The following is a 26,991-nucleotide window of genomic DNA, read 5'->3' on the forward strand; positions in this document are numbered from 1 at the left end:
TTTGAACTAAATAAATATGAAAGAATTATTTCTCAGGGTTTTTAAGTACAGTTACATTTGTGGGTTACCTATAATCTACTATCCTTCGTGTACTACTATTCTTTCTCAGCGAATTCTGTGGTGAGGATTAGATGTTAGGGGAGGGCAAAAAGGGGGATCAATGCCTGCGGGCTGTGAATACTAATTACAGTGTGAAAAGTTGTTTGTTCCTGATGGCGCCCCGTTCTCCAGGTGCTAGCTTCTGCCATAATGTAATGTCATGATCTGGTTCGTGCTCGGCGAGCCAGGGGCTGGCAAAACCGCCGCGGCCTCTGCTGGCACGAGGCGCCAAATGGTGTCGCGGACCTGCTGCAGTGTCATTGTCGGTAGAAGGCGCTGCCCTCGACAGGTAATCTCTAACTGCATTTCATACATAGATATATGTTAATCGGATTTCACTGGCAACCATTCTTGCTATCACTACGATTGCCGAAGCAAAGGTTATTCCAACACAATAAGCTATCATTTATGCACAAGAAAATACTAAAATACAATGCCTTTCAGTTCTAACACAATATGGTTTTTGAAGTATTCTTGGTCAAAAAAATATTTGTAGTTGATCCCATTAGATGCTGAATCTGGACACATGATTTATGGAACCACTTTCTTGATCTTTTAGGAGTTTGAGCTGTTGAAATGTCATGCTTGACAAGATCTGAATACCAGAATACTAAATGGATTCTTGAGACCATCTAATGACGCAATACATGTGATTTTTTCTAAAGAAAAAAAGTGGTGCATCACAGCTTTTCACTAGATTCTCAGACAGAAAAAATGCAATGCTAAGGTCAGGTACGGCTTGAATAGGTCAGTAGAAGTCTAGAGACCCTAGTTTTCATAACTTGTTTTTGACTTTTGTACAAGGGAAAATGACAGGGTTTTCATAATCGAATGAGGATGGTGCCTTTTTCCTTGTTACTATATTGAGTGACGCTGATCTGGTAATGCCTAAGACAGTGTGATGAGTGTCGTAGAACTCCATAATTTGCTTTTGCGTGCGTAAGCATCATTTAGATGTCTTCACTGTCAACATAGCACTTACCATAATCTCAATATCATCCCCTGTGACTCAGCTGACAAAAGGACTTTAAGACACCCCTCCCCTGCTGCCAGTGAGGTTTAAGTGACCTTTCCAGAAAGCATGAAAATTGATGGTCCTTTTTCTAGACTTCTTTGGGTCTAAGTTGTAATCAGGAGTATTTTTTCCATTATATAAAAATAGAGTATTTGATGAAGTGATATACCATATTTAATACACTATTTACTAACAGTGATAGTGCAGTAGCTACTAGGATTTTAAACCTAGAACCTTGACTCCACACCTAACCACGAAGGGAGTACCCCCCCCCCCCTCCCCGGGCGTACTTGACTCCTCACCTAACCACGAGGAATAAAAAAAAAGAGAAGAAGTATATAAATAAAAAAAAGAGGATGAAGAATAAGAAAAAAAGGGAGCCTTTTAGTTAGCTCTGGATCCATTGTTGGACTAGATGGCTAGTCAGGTGAGAAGGTGGGAAAGCAGCTAGCAGCCATCCAGCTCCAGTGCCTGATACAGCAGAGACTGACCGCCTTGGTTTCACTTTCACCTCACCAGAGACAATCATTACGAAAGGGCCCTCCTAGAAATACTCTCTTTATTGCTGATGCATGATAGTGCCCTCCATTTGTGATTCTCTAGATGCTGCCTAATTTTGACCCCACTTTTTTTTTTCTTTTCAGGTTGGAAAGGCAAAGAAAAAAAGGGACAAATTTGATATATAATGCGCAAATGGACTACGAGATGCATAGCGAGCACTGTCGAGGGGAACACATGCACCCACCTAATCTTGGCTATATTATCGTTCGTCTTGCTAATCGCTCTTGCTTTTTTGACGTGCGTTCACGTGTTACTTGCGGGGGCTTAAACTAATATTAGGAGCAATGATAAGATATATGTATATGAGATAGTATGGAAATAATTTATAGGCGACGACATAGGTGCGTCAATAATTACACATGCTTGAACGTGCCTAATTAGGCTCCTGATATTTTCACGTGTGTATTTCTTAATCACATAAAGAAAATTATATTGATTTGGTAAAAGAAAAAACAAATGTGTAGCTCCCAGGAAGTGCATTTGAGGATTATTCTCGTGTGGATACCAAGTAGGTCTATATTTCTTGGTATTAATAGGACTCCTCGCATCTATTTCTGTTGTTGACATCTGGCTGTTATTACATAAGAAAATATGAAAGGAGATATGTTATTAGCAACGGCTCCTTAGCACGACGTGTCACTAATGAGGATTCATTAGTGACGGCGAGCGAACGGCCTGTCACTAATAATTCAGTCATTAGTGGTGGGTATATGGGGCACACGTCACTAAATGTAGCCTACTCATTAGTGACGGGTCGTTATGAGACCCGTCACTAATATTAAAGTAGTTAGTGATGGGTCGTAGTTATTATCGTCACTAATGACTGACTCATTAATGACATGTGTCCTTATCACTCATCACTAATTTCTATTCCTATCTGCTCGACCACTCTTATCTGCTCATTTCTCTCTCTCGGCCACTCTCATCTCCGCTCACGTCCTCTCGCCTCCTCCCCTTGACGCCACTGTCGTTCGCACCTCACCGCTGACACTGCCCCCATCCTCCCACCTCCACCATAGCCGATGTATGCCGCCGCCCCCCTCTACCTACTAGGGTTAGGGCGATGGATCAAGGTAGTAACGGGGGTCGTTGATGTCACAGTAGAGAACCTGGATGGATCCTGACGACTCCTCCATCGGCTCACGCACCAGGCGTACACTACCCTGCAGGCATTCCCCCACCGACGTTCCCCCACCGGCCACAATCGAGACCGATCATAATAACATCTTTTTTCTCTCCCTCATTGTTATGCTTATAGTAACACTCATTAGGACACAATAATTTAATTGAGTTTATAGTACATTAGGCTCAATTCATATCATCCTATCATGTAGGTATTGAAACCGATCCTATAATTTAAAGAGGTAATTCCTGCAATAGGTGGTATTGTACCTTTGGTGCAATCCACTCTAGATGGAAGGAATTTTAGCTACCTATCTATTTTGACATACGTTCAAGGGGAAAAAGTAGTGCGGACATCACTATTAGGGTATGTGGTAAGGCGTCACCGATTTCATTGTATTCCAAAAAAAACCACCGTTAAAGGGTGCCTGAAAGTGCTTGAGGAGTAGAGAAAATAGCTCTATTAGGTCATGATTGTGATTTTGGTTTGATCAGGGATTGCTATATAAAATGGGTAAGTCACCAATCGAATCCCTTTAACAAATCGGGTGTCATATTAGATATCATATTCTATATATATAGAAATATCATAGAATAGACATATAGAATTTTTGGTTGGGAAATTCGAATGAATCATTAAGTGAGAAAGGAGAAAGAATGATTAATGATAACATAGTCATTGGTACTAACATGTTTGTCAAGAATATATGTTAGTAGGTCTCATGGATGCAATACATGAAGAAGCCACCGAAGCCGGTACAAAGTTTAGTTGAATTAGAAAAAGTCCCAGGAGAAATAACTACACCGGATGATCCGGTGTTCAGGGTATTTGCACTCACCGGAGCATCTCTGTCAAAGGGGCATAGAGGCATGAAAGCCTCACCGGATAGTCCGGTGATTGATTTGAACACATCGGAGGAATGCACAAAGCATTGTTGACAAAGGGGAGAATGCAGTGATCTCACCAGAAGGTCTGGTGCTGTGAAGATGTATACCCCAGAGCATATTTTCCAGAGAGGGTTGCATTGGCTCTGCTGGCTACGGATAACGCACCAGATGGTCTGGTGATGAAGTGATGTGCACTGGAGAATACACTGGAGCAATTTACACAGAGAAGATGTTGGCTCGGATGGCTAAGGTATACTCACGGGAAAGTCCGGTGATGAAGATGGAGTATACACCGGAGTGTCCGGTGCTTATAGAGGCTTGAATGGGGTTCCAATAGCTAGTTTGTGAGAGTGTACTCACCGGATGATCTGGTGTTAGTACTATTGTTCTCACCGGATCATCCGGTGTTAACAACTTTTTAGAGTCATTGGGTTAACGGCTAGTGCGCGAGTTTGAAACTATAAATATCCCTTCATTTAGTCATTTGAGCGTGCTGGAGTCCTGAGAAGTTCATGTACACCTGAGTGCTTAAAATGATCATCCATGATAATTAAGCATAAGATTAGTAAGTGATTAGTGCTTATAGACCTAGAGAGTGAGTTGCTAGGTGATTGTTGTATAGAGAGTGGATCAAGGAGTGATCCAACAGTGTACCTCTTGGTACGCCGGCACCTTAGAATCTTGGTGACTCGCCGGCAAGCATGTTGACCCTCCGACTTGGTGTGGAGCGGTGGCAAGGTGATTGTGTAGGGACGCGGAGACCCTTGCCTTTGTGGCTCAAGCTCTAAAGTGATCACGGTGGTGAGAAACTAGAAGAGAGGCTAGTGGTGAGACCTTGCCTTGGTGGCTCATCCGGGTGGAGGCCTTGTCTTTATAATTTGGTGGCTCAAAGGCCGTGACCGGGTGCCGACCGGGAGTATATCCTTTGTGGAGCTCCAACATGAACTAGGGGTGGCGTTCATACCATCGATACCATAGGAAAAAATCCTTGTGCCAAGTTTGCTCTAGCTACCTTATTTGTGTTTCCGTATTTACTTACCTGCAATTTACCTTCTTAGATAGATTGCAAGCGTTTTGATCGGTAGAGTAGACATACTAAATAAACCTAGAGAATATTTAGATAGAAATTGATATAGTTTTATCTTGTGCTATTTTTTGAGCCGAAATAGTTCTAAGTGTCCTAATTTACCCCCCTCTTAGGACATCACCGATCCCTACAATAGGTTCTTTTTGCCTAACTACAACTATTTCGAATAAAAGTGTTTGAGGAGGGCGAAGAGGATTTGGCTTCTATTAGTCGGAGGCTTGCTCAGTTCGATGAATATGATATGGTACAGTAATATGTAATTTGGTTATTTTGATATACATGATTGTTAGCGTGTATTATTTTCATAATTTTATTTTCTTTGCTTGTAGGATATTTTTGGTGGCACCTTTGCGGCAATTAGCTTTCATGCTATCTTAGTTCAAGCAATGGATCATATTGGGTTAAACTTTTATGGCCCTTAGTGGACTTCACTGTTGAAGGCAACTTTCAGGATGATATAAGGTTTCATTTAAGTGGAAATGAATCAGCTAATAAGACATTGTTTACTATCTATGGTAAAGCATCGGATCGTCCATGTCAAGTGAAAGCGAGTGCACTAATTCATGTTCTAATGTATACCGCTCAAGTACTAGGATACAATGTTGTAGATTTTAACTATGTTAAATATCAGAGATTATGTGCCCCGGTAAATCCTTAAGTGTAATGATGTATGGATATTTGTGTAAGTATGTAATGTATGCATAACTATATTGTATGACTGACTTGAGTTAAATTCAAGTTTCTGGATGTATATCTTTGTTCTTGAATGTGAAAATGGCTGCTAAATCTTGACATTGCTTTAGGATGTCGTCCATCAAGGTTCAGTTCTATCTCTGTTGAATAGGATGATGAAGTACTCTTTGTTTGCATCATGTCTCTATTCTGAAAGTCGATCACTTCTTGTAGAAAGTCATTAGTGACGGATCTTAGTTTTCACCCATTACTAATGTGTCATTAGTGACGGTTATCCTTATCACCCATCATTAATGTTAAATAATTAGTAACTGATGTCCTTATAATCCATCATTGATATTAAGTCATTAGTGACGGGTGTCCTTATAACCCGTCACTAAATGTAGCCCGCTCCCTGCTAGGGCCACTCATTAGTGACGGGTTATTATGAGACCAGTCACTAATGGCTTACTCATTAGTAACGTTTGTCCTTATAACCCATCACTAATGAGTGATATTTACTGTTGTTTTATTTCCCAAGCAGCATGAGCAGACAGTGTCTGTCCGCCGTGACTCGGCAAAGGGGCGATTTTTTTTTTAGATTTTGTTGAGGCTAAATCAAATCTCGATGATTTGAAGTTGGTATCTATCCCTAGCCTTTGAAGGTTTGCCTCCTCTCTCCTCCTCCTCTTGCTCATATATGCATGGTGGATTCTAGGGTTTGAGTTGAAATCAATAATTTTGTTCCTTCCTCTCAGATCTTGATATATGTGGATTGTCCCCCTTAGTGTACATGCGTAACCTACGTCTCTTGTTTGGGAGTGTTTGATTATAAATATAACTTGGCAACTCGTCATATTTATAAGAAGATGCTCCCGAATTATCCACGTACTTTGGATAGTTCGAGGATATATGTCTTGAGTAGTAGGTTTCTGTGTCTCCCTATTGTTCTTCGGATACACACCATCTCAGCTCGTTGTCGAGACGTGTATTTGGAGAACAGCAGGGAGGTGCTGCCGAAATTTTTTCTCTAGAACCGTACAAGAGAATAGAAACATACTCGGGCCACATATCCTTGAATGGGATTAGGACATATTTTTGCCTATTAGAAATTAGCTAGGATCTTTCATCATAGATAACATGTATCATATTTGGATGTTAATTGTTCTCTTGAATATCACTAGAACACACGTACACACTTAATTTAGTTAAATTGATTTAGAATTTTTATACTTATTCTATCTTCTCTGTAGTTTCTATTTTGAATTATATTTTTTCAATTTGTAGATGGTGGACTGAAGTTGGATGTACCTTGATTGCCGTACTTGTAACGAGTACATAAGTGGGGTGAAGTCTTTCTTGATTGTCTTGGTGGCAGATATGGAAGGTCAGGGTAAAACAGTAATTTGGTGTCCATGCTATGATTGCAAGAATGAGAAGAAGTTTCTAAAACCTGACAATGTATACGATCACTTGTTAAGACGTGGATTCAAAGAGAGATATCACGTTTGGAACAAACACGGCGAGGAAGACCTTAACGAAGGGGAAATAGATCAGGTCCTCCCAGATGGCAATACATATCAAGGATTCTCGCCAGCTGGTGATATGGATGATTATCTCAGGGACGTAGAATATTAGGATTCAATGATGACTACATAGATTTTATGGAGAATGTGGACCAAATGGTGCGTGATGCTGAGGGGCACGACGAGTATAGTGATACTGAGTTTGCCAAATTCCAGGAACTGGTGTGAGACTTGAAGACACCATTTTATCCTGGCTATAAGGAGGAATACACGCTGTTGTTTGCGGTGCTTACGCTTCTGCAATTGAAGGCAACCCATCGTTGGTCTGATAGGAGTTTCAAAGCATTGTTGCATCTGCTAAAGGACATGCTATCAGAGGGGAACAAGGTGCCCAAGACTGTCTACGACGCGAAGAAGATAGTTTGTCCTTTGGGATTCGAGATAAAAAAATACATGCATATAAGGAGGATTATGTCCTGTTTCGTGGAGAGCATGCAGACCTGGATCAATGTCCTATTTGTGAAACCCATCGATACAAGCGTAGAAATGACGGTGGCGACGTGCAGGAAGGCAACAAGAGAAAAGTGCCTCCTAGAAAGGTGATGTGGTATTTTTCTGTAATTCCCTGTTTGAAGCGTTTGTTCCAGAACAAAATGTAGTCCCAATTGTTACGGTGGCACAAGGAGGGTCGTAAGAACGACGCAATGATACGACACTCCACAGATTCAGCTCAGTGGCGAACCATTGATTCTATATTTAGGTGGTTCGCTAAAGAATTAAGAAATATAAACACTAATGACAGGTGAGAATATTAGTGACGAGTGGTAAATTCATCCGTCACTGATGACCGAGTCCCAGTGATGGGTAGCTTTCCAACCCATCTCTGGAACTCAGCCATTAGAGACGGGTTGAAAAGATACCCATCACTAATGACTCATAACACCCCGTCGTTGATGACTCGGTCAACAGTGACGGGTTGTAGTTACCCGTCACTGATTCTAGATAATTAGTGATGGGTGGTAAATACACATACCACTAATGACTTGGTCACTAGTGACGGGTTGTTGTTAGCATCCGTTACTAATGACAGAGTCCTATAGACGGGTTGAAAAACTACCTGTCACTAATGATTTAATAACCAATAATGGGTGGTAACAACCTGTCACTAATGACTCGGTCAGTAGTAACGGTTTATAGTTAACACCCGTCACTAATAACTGAGTCTCAGAGACGGGTTGGAAAGCTACTCATCATTGGGGATCGATAATTAGCGACGGGTAGTATATACACCCGTCACTAATGACGATCACAGTGACGGGCAACATGCCTACTCAGGTCATAAGAGACGTATTTTAATGACGGGTTTTAATTATGACCCGTCACTGGCGATTGTCATCAGTGACGGGTCCCAACCCGTCACTAATGTTTTATTATTAGTGACACGATAAGAGTGATAAGTGACGTAACCGTCATTAATAACGGTTATTACCTGTCACTAATGTGTTGTTCTGACGTAATGTGTGGCACTATATAAGTGAGATATCGAGTGAAAGTAATCTCAAGTGCTGATAAAATAAAATGGCAAATCCTCCAAGTCCCCCAAGAGAAATCTATAGCTGCAGGTATGCTAGGTTTTTTGCCAACAAAAAGTTACTGTGCTTAATTTAGAGTGATGACACCAAACGTGTGACACTTAAGCTTAGTGGTTAGCTGCTAACTGCCAAGCATCTGCAACTTGTGAGTTGTATGCTTAGATCTGGACAGTACGGTACTATGGGCCACATTTCTTGAGGAAACAAACAAAGGCTCAAAACAAGACATACCTAGTGGTTAGGATGTAAAGCTTATTTTCACATTTTTGTTATGGACACTTGCAGCTCACCTAACTAACTTAGGATGGTTCACTCTTTTAAAATGTCTAGATACCTGCATGTTACTGCTCAAGTTCCTACTGTCGATGTGAAGTCAATGTAGTAAGGGTTTGGTTTGCGACCTTAAGTTATGCCAAACATTATTGGCTAACTCGTCTAATTTGTGGCAAAAAACATGGCATCACAACTTAGAGTAAGGGTATGTTTGTTTTGGCTTCTGCTTCTGGCTTCTCGGCTTCTCTGAAAAGCTGTGCTTTGGATTTTAGCTATTGAATTTTACAACAATTTTTTGGTTTCTGAGCACACTACTTCTCAGAAAAGTTACTCCCAACTAGTTTCTCAGCTTCTAGCTCATTTCCTCAGAAGCAGGCTTCTGGCTTCTCCAGAAGACACTTTTCAGTAAACCCGTTTGTTTGGGCTTCTGGCTTCTGGACTTCTGACAGAAGCAGAAGCCAGAAACAGCCAGAAACAAACAGGCCCTAACTCATATGGGATTCCGCTGGAAAAAAGTTTGGCGTGACAAATTGAATGAAGCTCCTTAAAAGATATCAAGAATTTCTAACTTTGTACTTTGATTTATGTACACCATATGGCAAACTAGAACCAAAAGTCCTGAAATATATATAAAGTATTCTTTGTAATTGATCTCGTAAGCTCGTATATCTACGACATATACAGCATACTTCAATTGGATATTATAAAAGCGTATAGGGTGGAAAGATGAGATATATTTTACTTTTCGTTTTTTCAGATTTTCTCTGATGAATATTTGATTTTCTCAATTTATGCAATTTCATACTCTCTTATATAGGCTTACGTAAAAGTTACCACGAAAGGACAAAAGAAACAGAGGCCGAGAGCAGAATCAACTGCACCATCAGCTAGCATGGGATTCCAGAGCATTACTACAATTAATGATATTTTCTCGTCTTTTAACCAAACAAATTAAGCATCCAAATTTTGTATGACATTACGTTGCATCAGTGCCCACATTTGTATGAACGTTTGTTTGTCAAGCATATATCATTTATATGACCATCGAGCCCGAGTGACCTCCAGTTATAAGAAGTTAGAGCACCACACAACGGGGAAGCAATGGTAGATATATCTTCAGGTAATGTTGGGCTAAACTCATAGATGTTGGGTTAGTAGAGTACAAAAAGGCATATCAAGCTTTAGGGAACCCACTAGAGTTTTGCATGCATGCAAGCTAGTGGCCATGTTTTTTCAAGCGTGTACACAAGAATTAATGCATGGCCTTTTCTCTTTCTCTTTAACACTCAGTGGACTCAAAAATAAAAAGCTGGATTGGTAGTGCAACGGAATACCTTTTCGTTATGATTGGTGATACTTCAGAAAAGGCATTTCAAATAAATATGCTGAAGGGACACCACTGAAAAATGTTTATATTGGATGTCAATTATATACTCAGAATCTCTAATTTCTCGAATAGCCATTTTTTCCCGTCTCTCGTGGACTAATTGCACATCTATATGTTGTCATAAAAAAAGGGTCAATGTATAAAAGAGGACTTGAATCAGTGACCTAACCAACCATCGCAACCTTGTGTTCGACCACTAAGTAAGCCACGTGCATCGGTACATGAGTGTTTCCATATGAAACTGTATAAATAATAATCAAATTGGACGAATGCAGCTGATAAAATTTGCAGATACAAAAAAGAAATCTAAAACCTAAGGCATCAATTAAATACAAATAGAAAAGGTGTAATCAAAATTCATGAGATGGCAGTTATTACAATCTTTGTTTAATCTTGTTAGCTATGTTTGTCGGTCATAACTCATAGTGTCATGTACATCCGGTGAGAAAACGATGGAAGGTAGTGTCGGCAGGGAATACACTAGCACAACAACCGATATCTTCTCTAGCAGCGTAATTATGGAGATTGCGACAAATGCCATGATGGCACTGCTATTATTATCTAATAATGATAGTTATAAAATTGTAATCTCAGGCCAATGCTCCATGCGATTGGTGTATAGCGAATCGTAGTGTGTGTGTGTGTGTGTGTGTATATATATATATATATATATATATATATATATATATATATATAATAGCTGCTCTGATCGAGACGTCGAAGAACATCAGATCAGAGAGGCGATGAGAAAACGAACTCCGCCAGGAATGCATATGCTTGTTGGAGTCCCATGCAAATTTTGTTAATATTTTTCTAGTTAATTTGTACTCCATTCACCGGTGTTCAAATCATGGATGCCTATCACACTAACACACTTGTGTGTACTCGTAAGCCTACAAAATTTTCCACGGAAAGCAAGCGCGTGCGTCTAAATTATTGCAGGCACCAAGATTAATTTGGATTGCGGTGTATGAAGTCGTAATCCCATGACTCCACCACCCCACGTGCATTGAATCTGTTGTTGTAGTTGTAACCTAGAAACAAAGCGATAGTAGGTCTAAGGCTTGCATGGTGTCACAAATTAATGTTTGAATTTAATTATTATAGTTTGTATATAAACCTGACAAAATCCACTTTAAACTTGTTTTAAAACACTACCACATAACAAGTGCAATTATATTGCAGACTTCGGTTTGCTCTTGACAATATTCGTAGATAAAATCAAGAGCATTATTATTGTAATATTTCGTCACTCAACAACGTTTATTGCTCGAAAGTAAATTGAGTAATTAAAACACTTTTCTTTCGTAAAAGGAGATAAAATCAAACAATTCTTTAGAAGTTACATTATTGATGAGTAATTAAAACATTTTTCTTTAGAAGTCACTCAACAACGTTTATTGGTCGAAAGTAAATTCTTTAGTAAAACTAGACCTATAGCACCGCAGAGAGAACACAACCAACTATGACCAAAACGACTACGAGAGCCAGCAGAAGAAAGAAACGCAGCAACACTGCTACCGAGTAGCGCACAAGATCGACAACTCATTGCCCCACGTAAGCTTGAAAGGTTGACCCGAACATGTCCAAAACTCAAGTATTTGCGATCGGAGGGAATATTGACTTATTTAGAATGAACTATGGGCAGAGCTTACTGATGAAAAAACATGTATTAGACCTTGCTTGACCAAAAGCATTTGCGAAGGAAACATATATAGGTGCGCATACTCTATATATATTAATATTTTCCGTAAGGAACTCACTATATTTCAAGGCCTGTTATGGAAAATATGCATAATAGAAGCAAGCGCCTAGGCATCTTCTAGAAATTGATTTATATTTGTACATAAATACACATTCATGTACAGTCGCTCGGGTTAGATCCTACTTGCATAAATCTTCTATTTTTCTCTTTTATGTTGGTGATACGTGTCTATATCATATTCCTGAAGCTGAAACGACTAATTGGACCGGCCGAAATCTATACGGTGTTGCTCAGCTAGATGGGTCTAAAATAGTTTTCAACATTGCAATTCCATGATGCTCGCACAAAAGTTACCCAAATGAATTCACCAGGAAACCCTACCATTTTCTTATCACACACAGGTTGTACCTATAAAATTATTCCATGGACATATGCATTCATCCATCCATCAACCAATTATAAGGACATGCCTATATATTATCGGGGGGCTTGACCCTACACACAAATCATTCCATGCATGCATGCGAGATCGATCTACCGATCCCAGCATGTATGCATGGAAAGGAGACGTTGAACGCAAGCTGATTAAAGAGCGTGCCCTTGCCTTTGTGCAGGGATCAATCAAGCAGGCAGCAATATATACACATCATCATGCATGCACATAAGCGGTGCAAGGTCACGCAGCCGTGCACATCAGCGTGCATACAAAAACTAGCTCGCGTCCGGTCATCGATGGCGAGATGTGTGGCCGGCGCCGTTAGGTCTCACGTCCATTCATGAAAGCTCCAACATGGCCACCACCACCGAGCTACGTACGTACGCGAACGACGTCGCGAGCACAGTGCGCGCTCTGGTGCTGGTGCTGTGCTGTGTAGTAGCGAAGCTGGCAGCAGGCGACAAGTGACAACTAATTCCCAGCCGCTATAGTAAGTGATGCTAGGGGTCACAAGTAATAGCAACACATTGGCTACATGGACGTACTTGGTTGCACCGTGCATTCTGCACTCGTTATGTATGTTTTTCTGTGCATGCATCACAGCATATATGTAAGTTTTTGTCCTAACCCAGCACCCAGGTTTTATGTCACTATCTCACATCCCCTCTTACGGCGTGTTCTTATCTCTTTCTGTCATCTCTCTCATCTCTCTCTTGTATCTCATCTCTCTTCTCTCTTTCTCTTTCACACCGGTGGTCGAGCTTGCTCGGTGTTCCAGCAGCCATGATCCATGGAGGCGGTGGCCGGATCCATGGAGGCTAGGGCCAGATCCAAACAGGCTGGGGCCAGATCCATGGAGGCAAGGAGCGAGATTGCACTGCAGTCGCCGTCGTGGCCTCCTCCTCCACCTCTTCAACAGGCCAAGGGCGACGATAGGGAGCGGTAGCCCGAGGCACTTCGGTGGCCCATGCTGGAGCAATACACAGTGAAGAGCCTCAAGGAGATGGTGATATGGAACAATAAAAGAACTACTAGGAAGCCGAGATCGCTGGGCACGGACTGGTAGTATAAGCAGCGTCGTCATTCAGGCTGCCCGTGTACAAGAGGCTCATCACGATGATGCAGTCGAGAGGCATGAGCCTCGAGAACATCATCGGCTCACTGATGCACTACGCTGTCGTCAAACAGGTGGTGGGCGTCGTTGAGCACGTGAGGACGCAGTAGAAGTACGAGCAGGCCGTCTCCGATGAGCCGAACAACTTGCTCATCCTCGCCAACTTCGCGTAGTTCCTCTACATCCTGCAGAACGACCACGACCAGTAGGTCCCCTCGGCGACACCCACCACCTGTTCGATGGTTTGACAATAGCTGTTACCGATAGTATCTATCATTTTGTTGCAGGGGGAGCATTACTTCTACAGGGCGGTGCGCGCAGAGCTAGCGGATGCAGAGGTGCTGAACCGGTACGCGACCTTCCTGTGGAAGGGGCGGAACGACCTCACGGCCGCGGAGTACACCTACCAGGAGGCCATCATGGCCGACCCTGGCAACTCGCACCATGCCGTCACCTATGCACACTTCCTCTGGAACACCGGAGGGGAGGACACATGCACTACGTCCGGGTCCTCGATGACGGCCTCTACCGCGCCATTGACATCTACCTCAAGGTAAAGCAATTCCATGTCACTGTTCTTGTGCTGCACCTGAGTCTTGAACGGATCAAGCCATGTAAGCATATATTTGCGTCTGCGTCTTTGGCGCGCAAGCGCATCCATGCTGACAGACTCGGAGAGGGAGCAGCTGTGCCGGCCGATGAACTACCAAGAGATTGTTTCTCTGTTCCTCTATGCAAATCTTAGATGGCATTGTTTCTCTTGATGATCTAACACTAACCATTTGTTGTTCTTATTGGTCAGTTTTTTAATTGTTCTTTTATATTTTATATTTTTTAATTGCTCATAAGTGACTGATCTAGATCTAGATCCATCACTTATATGTAGTCATCAATGACGGGTCTTGATCCAGACCCATCACTATGTGCGTTATTGGTGACGGGTGTGCACTCATCACTTATGTGTAGTCATCAGTGACGTGTTCGGGGTGACAGATCCCACACCCTTACTTATTTAGCTTATGAACCGTCATTTTTGAGGTTTTTTCACGTAGTGTCTACCACCCTCACCACCCTATCCTTCCATCTCTCTCTGTGAGGTCGCCATGCATAGCGCTGATGACGCACGAATAGCGCGCGCGTGGACTGCCCAGCGTACAACCGATAGTGAGTCACCGCTCTCCACCACCCTGCCTCCTTTCTAACCTTCTCTCTGTGCTGGCACGTGCGTGCAAGGCCACTGGCACTTGTCGATGCCGATCCCGCTCCTTTGTCAGAAGCTACATGACATGACCGAGCTCTCACCGTGTGTGCCGGCTGCGTACAATGGCCACCTCCACTCCCACTACTACAGAAATAATTTAGTAGGATGCCCCTGTACAGATATCTATTCGGAGCCATCTGTGCAAATGATATCACAAACGGTTTCAAACTAGAACCATCTGAAAAAATAACGAGAGTAGTTTTCACCATGTGGGACGCTTTAGTACATGCGGTTCTCATTTAGGAACCGTCTGTACTAATAATACAGACAGCTCCCAACTGAGATAGTCTATACAAATACCAAAGTACAAACAGTTCCAATCTCAACTGGAGCGTCCTGCACTGCATTTGACATGTGACGCTTGTACAGACAGTTCTAATCTCAACTGAGCGTCCTGCACTACATTTCACGCAACACCCCACGCATTCATGACCCAAAACCTTCTCGAAACTATTTAGAGCAAACTCAGAGCTGCCCTCCTCCCTCCCTATCTCCATCTCCCTCAGATCCGGTCCTCAGATCCAGCCTTTAGATCTGGAGCACCTTCTTCGTCTCCCCCGACCGCACCACTCTTGACGCCACCGGTGGCTACCAGGGCCTCTTTTACTCCTTCGCCTCCACCGCGGTCGGCGCCAGGAATGGATTCACCGCCAACGTCGCTGTTGAGTTTGACACCATGGCAACCTCAGTTCTGACCCCCTCCCTCCCCATCTCCAGTGGCCTCACCGCCGAAAGGGAGCGGAGCCTCGTCACCAGCCTCCTCTTCACCACCACCTCAAGCCCACCGCTGCCCAGATCCACCTAGAAGTTGAAGCCCCTAATCTAGATCCATCCATGGCCCACCTCGGCACACTCCTCTTTGTCGCCATCATCGTCTTGGCAGTCGTGCTCCTCTCCGCGTCGGGCGCCCGCGGCTTCTACCTCCCAGGGAGCTACCCGCACAGGTACAACCCCGGCGAGTCCCTCAACGTGAAGGTGAACTCCCTCACCTCTATCGACACCTCTAGGGTTCTACTTTTCTCGCTCATTGATTTGTCGATTCAATCTGTTTTATTCTCTCAAAAGGATGTCGGATTTGGGGATTGGAATCCCGTATTGGTTTCTGTGTGTGACTGAGAAAGACGCGTGGACTTGGGGATTGGAATCCCGTATTTGTTGAAGCCCAATAGGCAAACACACAACTACATTCATGTTTAACTAGCATGCATGCTTCATCTAGAGTTATTAGAATTTTTCTTGACTACTGTTATTTGTTTGTCTATGTTGTAGTCATATTTGATGAATCAGACTTCCTAATAGGGGGTTCTGATTTTAAGCTACAACACTACGAGCTGGAATCTGCTAAGCTGAGGAAGCTAATCACCAACTTGCAGAACTCCAACAGGTTCAGTATTTATAAAAGACTTATTGTGCACATCTTGGTGAATCAACTTAACAAAAAGGTTTTGTTTCATGACTAAGCTCTCCATTGATGTTTCAAGGCCCTGATAGGTGATTCTATCACAACCATGAGCCACAAGGACCTTAAGAAGCTAGAGGCTATGTTGGACAAAGGCTTGGGAAAGATTAGATCAAGAAAGGTACCATGCATGTGTTATAATCACACATTGAGTTTTGTGCTTCAAAGAATTGTTTTGTTTGCCTAACGCATGATCATTTCATTACCTATAGAATGAATTGCTATCTTCTGAAATTGAGTATATGCAGATAAGGGACCTTTTGACGAATCAGAATTTGTTGAAGCTCGTAGTGCCTTTTGAAGATACTTGTCCATTTCTCATGAACATACGATAGGTTTACCAAATTTATATCATCTATAAATTATGGATTTGATGTAATCTAAGAGCAGATCAATGCAATCGATGTATGGGTCACAATTTATTTATTTTTTGTATTTTTTGTTTTAGTACAGATGGTTCTAAATTGGAACAGTCTATACTAATATGATTTATACATATTGTTTTCCACCAACGGATTGAAAAAGTATCTGGCACGGGGTTTTTGAACTGTCTGTACAAATCATTTCTCTAGTAGTGTCCTCCGCCTATAAAAAGGCAAGCTCGCGCTTCGCCGCACTCCACCACACCCCACCCGAGCCACTTGTGCTCTTCTCTCCCTTTCTCCTCACTCTCCTGCTATTTTTGCTCTCCACCGATAGCACTCACCGTCAATCCCCTCTCTAAAGGCCGCTGTTGGCCAATTAGGCCTCAGGGCGAGCTCCACCTAGCCTCACTCCACCTTCCTAGCCCCTATGTCTAGCCTCTCCCTCCTAGCCTGAGCTCTCACACTAGCCGCCATGGTCGCAAGAGCACTATCTCTTTCGTTGGCCACCGTCGGTGCCCCATCAGCCAACCAAGCATGGTTAGAGCTTCCCCACACCGCATAGATGCCTCCAACACCCAGAAACCCAAGCCAAATAGCCTCACCACATGATTCACCCGTCAGTTGTGGCCACTCCCAACTCCGACGTGGCACTGGCCCTGTTTCGGTCGCCGCCTACCGACGATGTGCCCCTTGCCAGCTCCGTCGTGCTGAGCTAGTCCTCATGGACCATCTATCGGCCCAAACCGAGACCGAGAACCACTGGCGGAGAGCCCCCACCACGGATCTCTCGACGCCACCACCATCGCGTCATCCCGATGACCCGGCCACCTGGCTGTGACGCCGTTACCCTCCCTCGGGCCAGACTAGCTGCCTTGGCCCATAGGTCGGCCTAGTAACTATAGAGCCTAGCTGAAGACCACCCATAGTAGCTTTTCCCTTTTTCCGAAAATCCGATTTTTCAAGGAATATTTTAGGGAATATTCTTTTCTTTTCTTTTTCTCGATTTAATTTGCCGACCAACTTCTGAAGCTCATATCCCCTCAGTTACAACTCCGATTTCGACAATTCTTCCATCGATATTCATCTAAATTCAAATCCTATCTTTTCATACTAGTTTCATATTTATTTCAAATTTATTTGTATTTAATTGTGTGTTTGTGTGATGCGTTTAAGAGATCGAAGAGTTCAAGGAGGAGGAGGAGGAGCCGGGAACGCAAGATTTTGAGCAGGACCCTCTCGAGGACTTCAACGGAGGCAAGTCCTAATCTGTTTCCCTTGTTGATCATATTGAACCTAGATTTTATCACCACAATACGTAGCAGCCATTTTCCACCAAATAATTGCATGAAGTATTATTTATCGGCTTAATTTAAACTATTGATCTAGTTATGACCTATTGTAGATTAGCCGGTCTAATTGTTATCAACCTGAGTATAATCTTGGTAACCCTAGGACCTTCATCTTGGTTACTTTATTTGCGCTAAGACGATCACCTAGTTACCGGTATGCTTAGGACTGTAACATTTATTGTTAGTTCATGAGTAATCACATTTAGTTTCGCGAAATGGGTGAAAATTGGTGCTTGGTGTTATGTGAGTTGTTGGGATGGGAAGGTTTATCAGATAATGATAACATATGAGAATCTTTTAGAGCTGGGGCAAATTAGGGTTCCCGTTGGAAATACCTTGGGCGTATAAGTGTTGCCTGTGTGGCAGGTTAGTGTAGAGATGTTTGTCTTGGCTCGATTAGGACCGAGTTGATGTGACATCTTACCTAGTCTTCACAATACAGACACTCAACCCTGTATGTTGCAGAGTTTAGTCTAAACCCTGCCAGCTAGTCTACTGGTTGTCCAGATGTAGGTGTGCAACGGGAGACCATAGAGTAGGTGCAAACTTGTTGATCCGGTTGGAGTCTTAGTTAAAGGTCAGGAACCCTTGGTGAGCTCCCGTAGGTGGCTAGTGAGATGATGTTGTGGTGGGTAATAGCTTTGTTGAGATGCACTGCTATGACGGTGGTATGTTGCCAAACTCAGCTAGTGGATAAAATGTATCACTCTGTAGAGGTAAAACTATTCGAATAGCCATATCCACGATCATGAACAAACTATGATTTGATCACAACAACTAGCATGGGATATGTGTGTTTTCTTAGAGTGTGAGTGGGCAAGGTGTGCCTGTTTTTGGAAAATAGGTCCGATAGTGTGTCGTGAGTTGTTGCGAACGGAGTATCCGGCAACAATAAAACTTGGGCCCTAGTGACTGTCCACCACGACTGAAACCCCCTCCTCTTAATGATGATGAAATGTTGTTTTCACAAAACCACCTTATGAAAATGCACCCTTTGCATGTGTAAACTTAGCTTTTTCGCAAAAGTTAACCTTACAGTTTTATCCTTATCTATACCATATGCATGTACTTATACCCCTTATTATAGGGCAAGGGTTGGGGCTTATTGAGTATGTTTGTACTCACCATTGCTTGTATTTTCAGAGGAAGATCTAGACTTCACTGACGCCGACAGTGAAGCTGACGAGTAGGTCCTGGTTGCATCCGCATCCGAGTTGCCTGTGGAGTGGAGTGTTCATCACGCTGGCCTTACTATGCACTCTGATGTCATGGACTATATTTCTCATAGGCCTTAGTATAATCCTGTATTGTTTAATAGCTTGGTGGAGCTATTTCACCACTCTATTTGGTATATGATTATGTTACCACCTGTTGTAAGACTTGATTTTACCAGCGACTGATCTCAGAACTGATATAATAAAGTTTTAAGCATTAGGATTACCCTGGGTGCTTAACTGTGCTTTTTTAAAAAAGCCCTATTACATTTTGAGGAATTTATATATTTTAATGTGACAGTGCAACATTACGCTTTTAGTGAGAATAGAAGTGAGGACTTCATTTGTACGTAGTACAGTATTCTTCACATTATCATTTCATGAAATCCTTATCAGTTCTCTTCTCGTTCACTTCAGAAATGGATAGGCAGTGACAGCTGGGTGGAAAATAAATCAATTTTATTTCTTCTTAAATTATAGTACTGTTGTGTCTGTACTTTGGGAAAAGAACCAATTGAGTAGCTTATTTTATGCCTTCTAAGTTCATACTAACTTCTCTTAATTAGTTGGATGAAAGTTGAAGACGCACCATGAAAAGTGCAGTGAAGTGTTGGATACAAATATGATGAAGCCTCATTCTTTTTTTTAATCTGCAGTTGAACTTTTAGACCAGGATAGGACGGTTGGTTCATCAAAATATATATTTTGTTCACGTATCCATTCAAAGCGTAGGGCCCGGGTCAGCCTGTTTATATATTATTAGCTAACAACTGCACTAGCACACACAAATCTATAACCAAAAAAGCTTACTCATGTACATACCAACAGAGCAGCCCAGGCCAATATCTAACAAAACAAAGCAGCAAAAAAGTATTATGAAAAGAGGGGAGAAAAGATATGGGATAAAAGACAAAGTTGAATGAACCACCTACTGGCTCACCCATACAGAGATGTCTAAACGAAAAATTAAATAAATGCTCTATACATAGGCTCACCTACCACTCTAGATAAGCTAATTTTAGAGCGAAGTGAAAGTGAACGTATAGGAAGATCCAAGATACGACTGAACAAAAAGAAAAAATTTGAAGTAGCTTATAAATCTAACCGAAGTTGTTTCTTTGACATTACACATATAGTTTTAATATATAATCAACTGAAAAAGACATAATAATAAATACAAGTCGTAATCATAAAATTTCCTAGAAGAAATTCCTTTTTTTCAATTCAAAGGCTACGTAAATTAAATGCTAAGAACACGGTAGAATAGGAAGTATGTACACATGCATGCATGTGGTTGTACTTGTATCCGAGCATATTTCAGTTCAATGCATTTGCTTAGACACAAAGTTATAATTAAAATCGAAATATAAACTCCCGCTAGTCACTAAAAAGCGATGTTTAAACGCAAATCGAGGTTCCCCAAGTTTAAATTTAGGATTAGTGTATTAGAGGCCGCCCGCCCTCTATCTCTATGACATCACCACCAAATGGTGAATCAAAAACCTTCACTCCTCCCTCCACCCTCATGTCGTCGATTCTCCGGTGTCTAATACGATGCATTCAAAACCAAATAGATATAATTTTGAGACAAATCAAATCAAAAGATTTACGGTTCACCGTAGGTCAAAGTTATAATAGTGCAGCGGAAGCATTCTAATTTCTAAAACATCAATTATTTATATTGTTAGAGTGTATACACAAACATATATTGGTGAGTTTTCACATTTCTTAATATGAACCTGGTGCTTATTAGTGACTAATATTATTATATTAGAGCTCACAAACATTAAACATAGCCCAACTAATATTTATTAAAAGAAGGATATAAAAATGATGTTTTCCTTTATGGCAATGTTTTTAGAGTAGAATCATTTGGCAATTTATAACAAAGGATTTCACATTTCACACGATCCAATTAACTATTAAATATAGGAATTTTCTCTTCACGACACCTATCCATTGAACAAAGAATTAAAAAAAATACATGGCACTATTTTGAACTTTAATATGCTTACTGTTACTTAATTGGTTTGGTTAATTCATTCTAATATATGTCTTCATTTTTCCTATTCAGTTGCCTATAGCGTTAGAGCGATATTTGGAAAAGGACAGAGTATTGATCTATATATGTACATGCATGCATGGTCATGAAAAGGGCCAAGTGGAAGAACATTTGACCAAACAAATTAAGTGAATATCTGAACTGAGTTCTCGACAAAAGAATTGCCATCTTGAGTTTTCCCCACCCTCCCTTCAAATGTAAAACCTACATATATCTCAAATAATTTTTGAAACAGTACACAAAATTCAGGATGGTGGAATGCAGTACACATAACCTACTTTCCCAGAAAGCAAGTGTGGCAACAAGAAAAGATAAACGCCGGTACAATGTAGGGCTAAGGAATCACTTAACCCTCTTGGACAAAAATCGATAAAAAAAAAAGCACCTGATGGATTTTTCAAGCACTATGAGATTGAAATCAAATATTACCGTATTATGGACATGTACGTGAATTTCCAGAGTATATATCATGATTTATATCGTCATTTTCACTAGACAAGGCAGTAGGCACAATCTTTTCATATCACATTTGTTCAGTGATATTGTGTCATTTCCATTTTGTCCAGATAGAAGGACAAGCACACGTGTTCCAACTTCCAAAAGATTCAGAGATTGTGATTATTGAAGTCATATTGCAGCAAATACTTTCTATATTCAGCGTTTTCGTATGTGACATTTCTGTCTTTTGCGATTGGCTCCATATTGTTGTGTTGAGGTGATGCTCCACAAAATGTTCCCTGAGGCCACTGCTACTTCAGCCAACAACCACCCATGCATGCAGGATGCAGCACCGACAGTCTATTTTTCTCAGCAACTATATGTTGGCTTGGGCATATTGGATTGTTAAACCTCTACCGGCTTATGACCAGCTATAACAATATTTAACTAGCTAGGAATCTTTCAAAGTTTTGTTGGGTATTTATGGGCTGGGATTTTCAGTTAGAAAAAGAATTACCACGGTACTAACGTCACACTTACACGAATTACGAATCCATTGACCACGTCCTTTAGGTCTATTTGTTTTTTTTATTATAATTCTAAGATTCTGATTTTAAAATCAGAATCGAAAAAAACAGATCAATTCTACAATCTAGATTTCACAATCTAGAGGCAGATTATGCCATAATCCATAATTCAGGGAAATACTGCTTCTGGTTTGTGGATTGTGAATTATGGTGCATATTTACCCACCATTGCCATTATAAACATAATGTTTCGTATTTTTTTTCTCTTGACGCTCTCTCCCTGCTCTCTCCCGTCAGCTATTGCTCCCGTCGGCCTGAGCTCTCCGTCGACACGAGCTCCTGCAACCTGAGTTCCCCACCGCCTGAGCTCCCCACCGGCACGAACTCCCGCCAGCCTGAGTTCCTTGCCGCCCTTGCTCCCGCCGCCCGTGCTCCCACCGACCCGAGTTCCCCGTCGGCTCGAGTTCCCCGCTGCCCGAGCTCCCCACCGGCACGAGTTCCCGCCGCCCGAGCTCCTGTCGACCCGAGCTCCCCGCCACCCGAGCCCCCACCGACCCGAGTTCCCCGCCAGCATGAGCTCCCGCCACTCGAGCTCCCGCCGACCCGAGCTCCTACCGACCCGAGTTCCCCACCGGCCCGAGTTCCCCGCCGACCAAGCTCTTCGCCAGCATGAGCTCCCATCAGCCCAAGTTCTCCGCCAGCCCGAGCTCCCCGCCGCCCGTGCTCCCGCTGACCTCGGTGGCGCATGGGAGGTTGGTTGCAGAGCAGCGACGACACGCGGAGGGCCGGGTGAGAGGCAGACGATGGCGCACAAGAAGCTGGATGGGCCCATGGCAGGCGGAGGGTGGCGTCGAGCAAGGCTGGGTAGTTGGGCACGGCTGTGCGTAGAAAGCACAGCAGTGGGGTGTCAGATTTTGGGGTGGCATCGGTGGGGAGCAGAGGTGAGCGACGGCGGTGCTCTCGCCCACAAAAGATGGCAAGCGGGGGAGAGGAGAGAGGGGAGAGATTTAATAATTCAGTGTTGTTTGTTTTAGATTGCAAAATCCAGATTCTAACAATCCAGATTCTAGATTGTGATAATCAAAATCTAAATGGTTAGAATCATAATAAAAAACAAACAAATCCTTAAACCCACTTGTGTGGGAGGAAACTGATGCTGAACGATGTGTGTAGTTATATAGCATTGATTAAAACCTCAACGAAAACAAAATCTCACCCCATAGAGTTTTCTAAAGGTGGGATCTTTTTTGGTGGGGGGGGGGGGGGGCGAGGGGTACAAAATTCTTAGTCCAATTTGTATTTGCTTGCATGCAGCATGCCAGCAGGTCCACAACTCAAGCCTGGCCGGTTTGGTTCGCAATGCTTCCCGGTCAGGCAGAGGCCAGGCAGGCAGTCCACAAGCAAAAGCTAGCACACATTGTGGTGCATAGGATGGTGCATGACTTTCACTGGATTTGGTGAGACGTACATGGCCTTTTTAGCTGTGGGGGACAGTAATATCTTCAAGTAAACTCAACACCACTCACACACTTCCCAGCTTGTACTAATTCCTTCAAGGACAGGGCTTGCCAGATAGATATGTTGGCTTCATGGGCCCTTGCATTTTTGGAAAAAACTGTGAACAAGTTACATTTCCCATCATGCATGGACAATACATATATAAACCTAGGGCTTGGATCTGCAGCCTCGCTGGCAACTACTACGTACTACAAACTTTCTGAACTATGGATCTGTAAAATACATATACCACTAGCAACGGTAGTGGTGGCATTTCCTATTGTAGAGGTCAATGTCCGTTTCCAATGAGGGAGGAGAGAGAAACCAAACCTTAATTAGGCAGCCACAAAAGCATGCATTAAGCTTAATTAGATGAGAGAGAAGAGGGGTAGAGAGAGGAGAGAGAGAGAGGGGAGCCCTTAATCACGGGCGCCCTCTCCCCTGATGTAACAGGTGAGACACACACCCCTCACCTACACCATTTGTCACAACAACAAGAAGGACCTATGGGATGGGAACCTCGACATCTAAACTACTGTCCGTAGCTCTAAAGCTCCTTTCACCTACCAATATTTGGCGCTGCAGGTAAAGGCACTCACTCTCTCTCTCTCTAAAGGAGAGAGGGGAGAGAAACCAAGAGGCTAGCAGCTAGGTTAGATTGAGATGCATACCATACATATATGGTGGCTGCCAATGGGCTGGTGACTCGTAGTAACTTCCTCACTGCCCTTATTTGTGCCCTCCTACCTGTCACCTCATTCCAACTCTTCCAAACTTGTTCTCTAGTGCTTTTCTAAACTAAGCATTGCGGCTCTTTCAAACTATATTTAATGGCCAAAAATGTAGTTATTTCTTTCTGGAGGTAATATCTATATGAATATGTATATCTTTTTCTTCATGGAGTTTCTTCTCTCCTAACACTCACTGACAAGCTCCTCCAAACTACTCGACACGTGTGGTGGCCCAGATGTCGGGGAATTTTGCGGGGAAGCCTATTCGCGCCTATATTTCTTGCGCTTCTCTAGTGCCTTTTCAACTTCCGTTTAAAGATTGTGTGACAGCTTAACGGTTAAAATTGTTAATTTCTCATCTTAAGCCCAGAAATTAAATCTTCATCACACTGAGGGGATGCAGCTCAATTAACAAACCTAGAGCTTGTAATGATCTAACTCAAAATCCTAGGAAAAGTACTTTGAAAAACAAGCAAGCACAATCCAAACATTGCACCAAAAAATGCATGGAAATTAGCGAAAAACACAAATTGAAATATGACAAGCCAAAAAAAGATGCATGGCAAGCTATGAAGAGTGACGATTAAAGAGCATACATATAGGGAGGGGACATGCATGCCATACCTGTGAATCATCCTCAAGGCCCAGCTTGTTAACCAGGTACCTCATCACTACTCTAACTGTCATCCTCCCGTCTCTGCTGCCCATCAATAGCAACGCACACATGCATAGACGCCACAGCAGGTCAATGTTGCATGATCAAACAGCACCAAAATTAAAGAAGTAATCAGATCTCATATTAATCAGGAATTAATAACCAAAGCCATTAATTGAAATTATTAGAGGGAACCAAGGTAGGTGGTGCAGATGCACATGGAGATCTAGAGGAGAGTTTAGATTCTAACCTAACCCTCAGGTAGCTCCTCGGAATCTGCAGTAATGGCGGATCCCTCCTGCATGGATCAACGGCAACGGCATGAGCTAACCACCCACATTGCCCGGACAACTCAATGGGAGGACGCAGGCATGTCGTACTCACTGGTTCTGCGCCGCCTGGAGCAAGAACCACGTGCCGGCCTCGTGGGCTGGGGGTGGCGGCGCCGCCGCCACCACTGCCCCCACCGCCGCCGGGCCGGATGACGAAGAGGGCCCTGGGTGCAGAGAGAGCTGCAGCTGCGGTGGCGGGGGCGGGGGCGGGGGCGCGGCAGGATGCACGGACGTAGAGGGGCCTGCCTCGTCGGTCCTCTGCCGTTTCCGGCGCGACGACGACGGCGAAGGTGAGCCCGGGGACGTGCCGATCCCGAGCTGCAGCCAAGAGGACTCGGCGTCGCTTCCGCTGCTACTACTGGTGCTGACTTCCTGGACCTCGCGCGGCGGCTGCTGCGGCTGTGCCGGCGCGGGCTGTTGCGCTATCTCCGGCTGCTCAGGCTGCTGCGGTGGCGAGGCGGGGTCCTTGCTCTGCCGATGCGGGTGGGAGGGGTCCTGTGCCATGGGCCTCAGGACGCTGCGACAAGAACGGAGCGACGACGACGGCGGCGGCTGGTGGCTTTGGCTTCTGCTGAGGCGAACGGTGACGGCGGCCGGCCCATGGGCGTGGCGGTGCGGCCGGAGCAACGTCACCATCCTCTCATGCCTCCTCCTCTCTTGTGGCGATCCGCCGCGCCGCGGCCGACACCATGAGGGTGAGTGAGGAGAGGAGGGAGAGAAGGAGAAGAATGTTCAAAGGGGGGAGGATGACTTTCATATAAGGTAGACAAGGCCAATGATGTACATCGTACACTACACTACATTACACCTCTCTCTCTGTCTCTCTCTCCAAGTGCTGGAGTACAGAGAAGGTAAGCTGTCAACGGCGTCCGCACAGCGCCCAACTTTGATCTCGCCTGGGATGGACAAATGGATGCACTACGAGACACGTGGAAGAACATTTTCTCTTTCATTTCTTTGTGGAAAAGGCATGCTGAGGTCATCACATGCTAGTCACTAGCGCGTATGTGACGATGACTAGTTTACGGTTAGCTGAGCTAGCTTTGTGTGCATATTATTATGCCTGAATTCTTCGTGCTTTTGTTCGCTTGCGATTATACAATACTATGGATGGAACACACGAACTGTAAGTAGCTATGGACCCTAAGACGGGAGACACACATATATATTGAGTTTCATACCACGATGAGTTCACTCAAAACTTAAGCTATTATCTTAATCCGTCTCATAAATATGGACGGAAGTCACCGAACACACTTATTGGTTACTTTGAGCTCGAATATATGCTCGATCATTTTACGGCCTGGAATCAAAAGGGGACGGGAGCATAATCTAAGGCTAAGCGCTATGCTAAACGAGGCGTAAACCGAAATAAAGGTTGGAGGTCAGTGTGACCGATCGTGCGACGCCCGTCCGTTCTCCTGTCTTGTCCCCTCAGCGCACGAGCCTGACAGTACCTCGATCTATAACAGAGGGTTATTAAATCTATCACATATGAGTTTAATTTTTATCTATAAAAAATATCTATAATATCGTGTTTATCATAGATAGTATAGAGTGAATATATTTTTTTAAGTATATATATAATTTTAGTGATTAATAATAATATAATCAATACGACTAA

General features: G+C 43.2%; 1 protein-coding gene across 2 annotated transcripts; it reads right to left on the reverse strand.

Moving 5' to 3' along the window:
* LOC133906775 (protein LAX PANICLE 2-like) lies at positions 1-26,222 on the reverse strand. 2 transcript variants are annotated; one of them, XM_062348783.1, is made up of 4 exons: positions 25,420-26,222; positions 25,286-25,333; positions 25,005-25,080; positions 1-399 (listed from the first exon to the last, which is right to left on the reverse strand). In XM_062348783.1, the coding sequence occupies exons 1-4, from the start codon at positions 26,001-26,003 to the stop codon at positions 235-237; spliced, it is 873 nt and encodes a 290-aa protein (XP_062204767.1). In that variant the 5' UTR covers positions 26,004-26,222; the 3' UTR covers positions 1-234. The 2 variants fall into 2 exon arrangements, with proteins under 2 accessions (XP_062204767.1, XP_062204768.1); XM_062348784.1 differs by having other exon boundaries at positions 25,005-25,077; positions 25,420-26,219.
* Positions 26,223-26,991: the final 769 nt, after the last annotated feature.

Source organism: Phragmites australis, chromosome 23 (genome assembly GCF_958298935.1).
Source record: "Phragmites australis chromosome 23, lpPhrAust1.1, whole genome shotgun sequence".
Lineage (NCBI taxonomy): Eukaryota > Viridiplantae > Streptophyta > Magnoliopsida > Poales > Poaceae > Phragmites > Phragmites australis.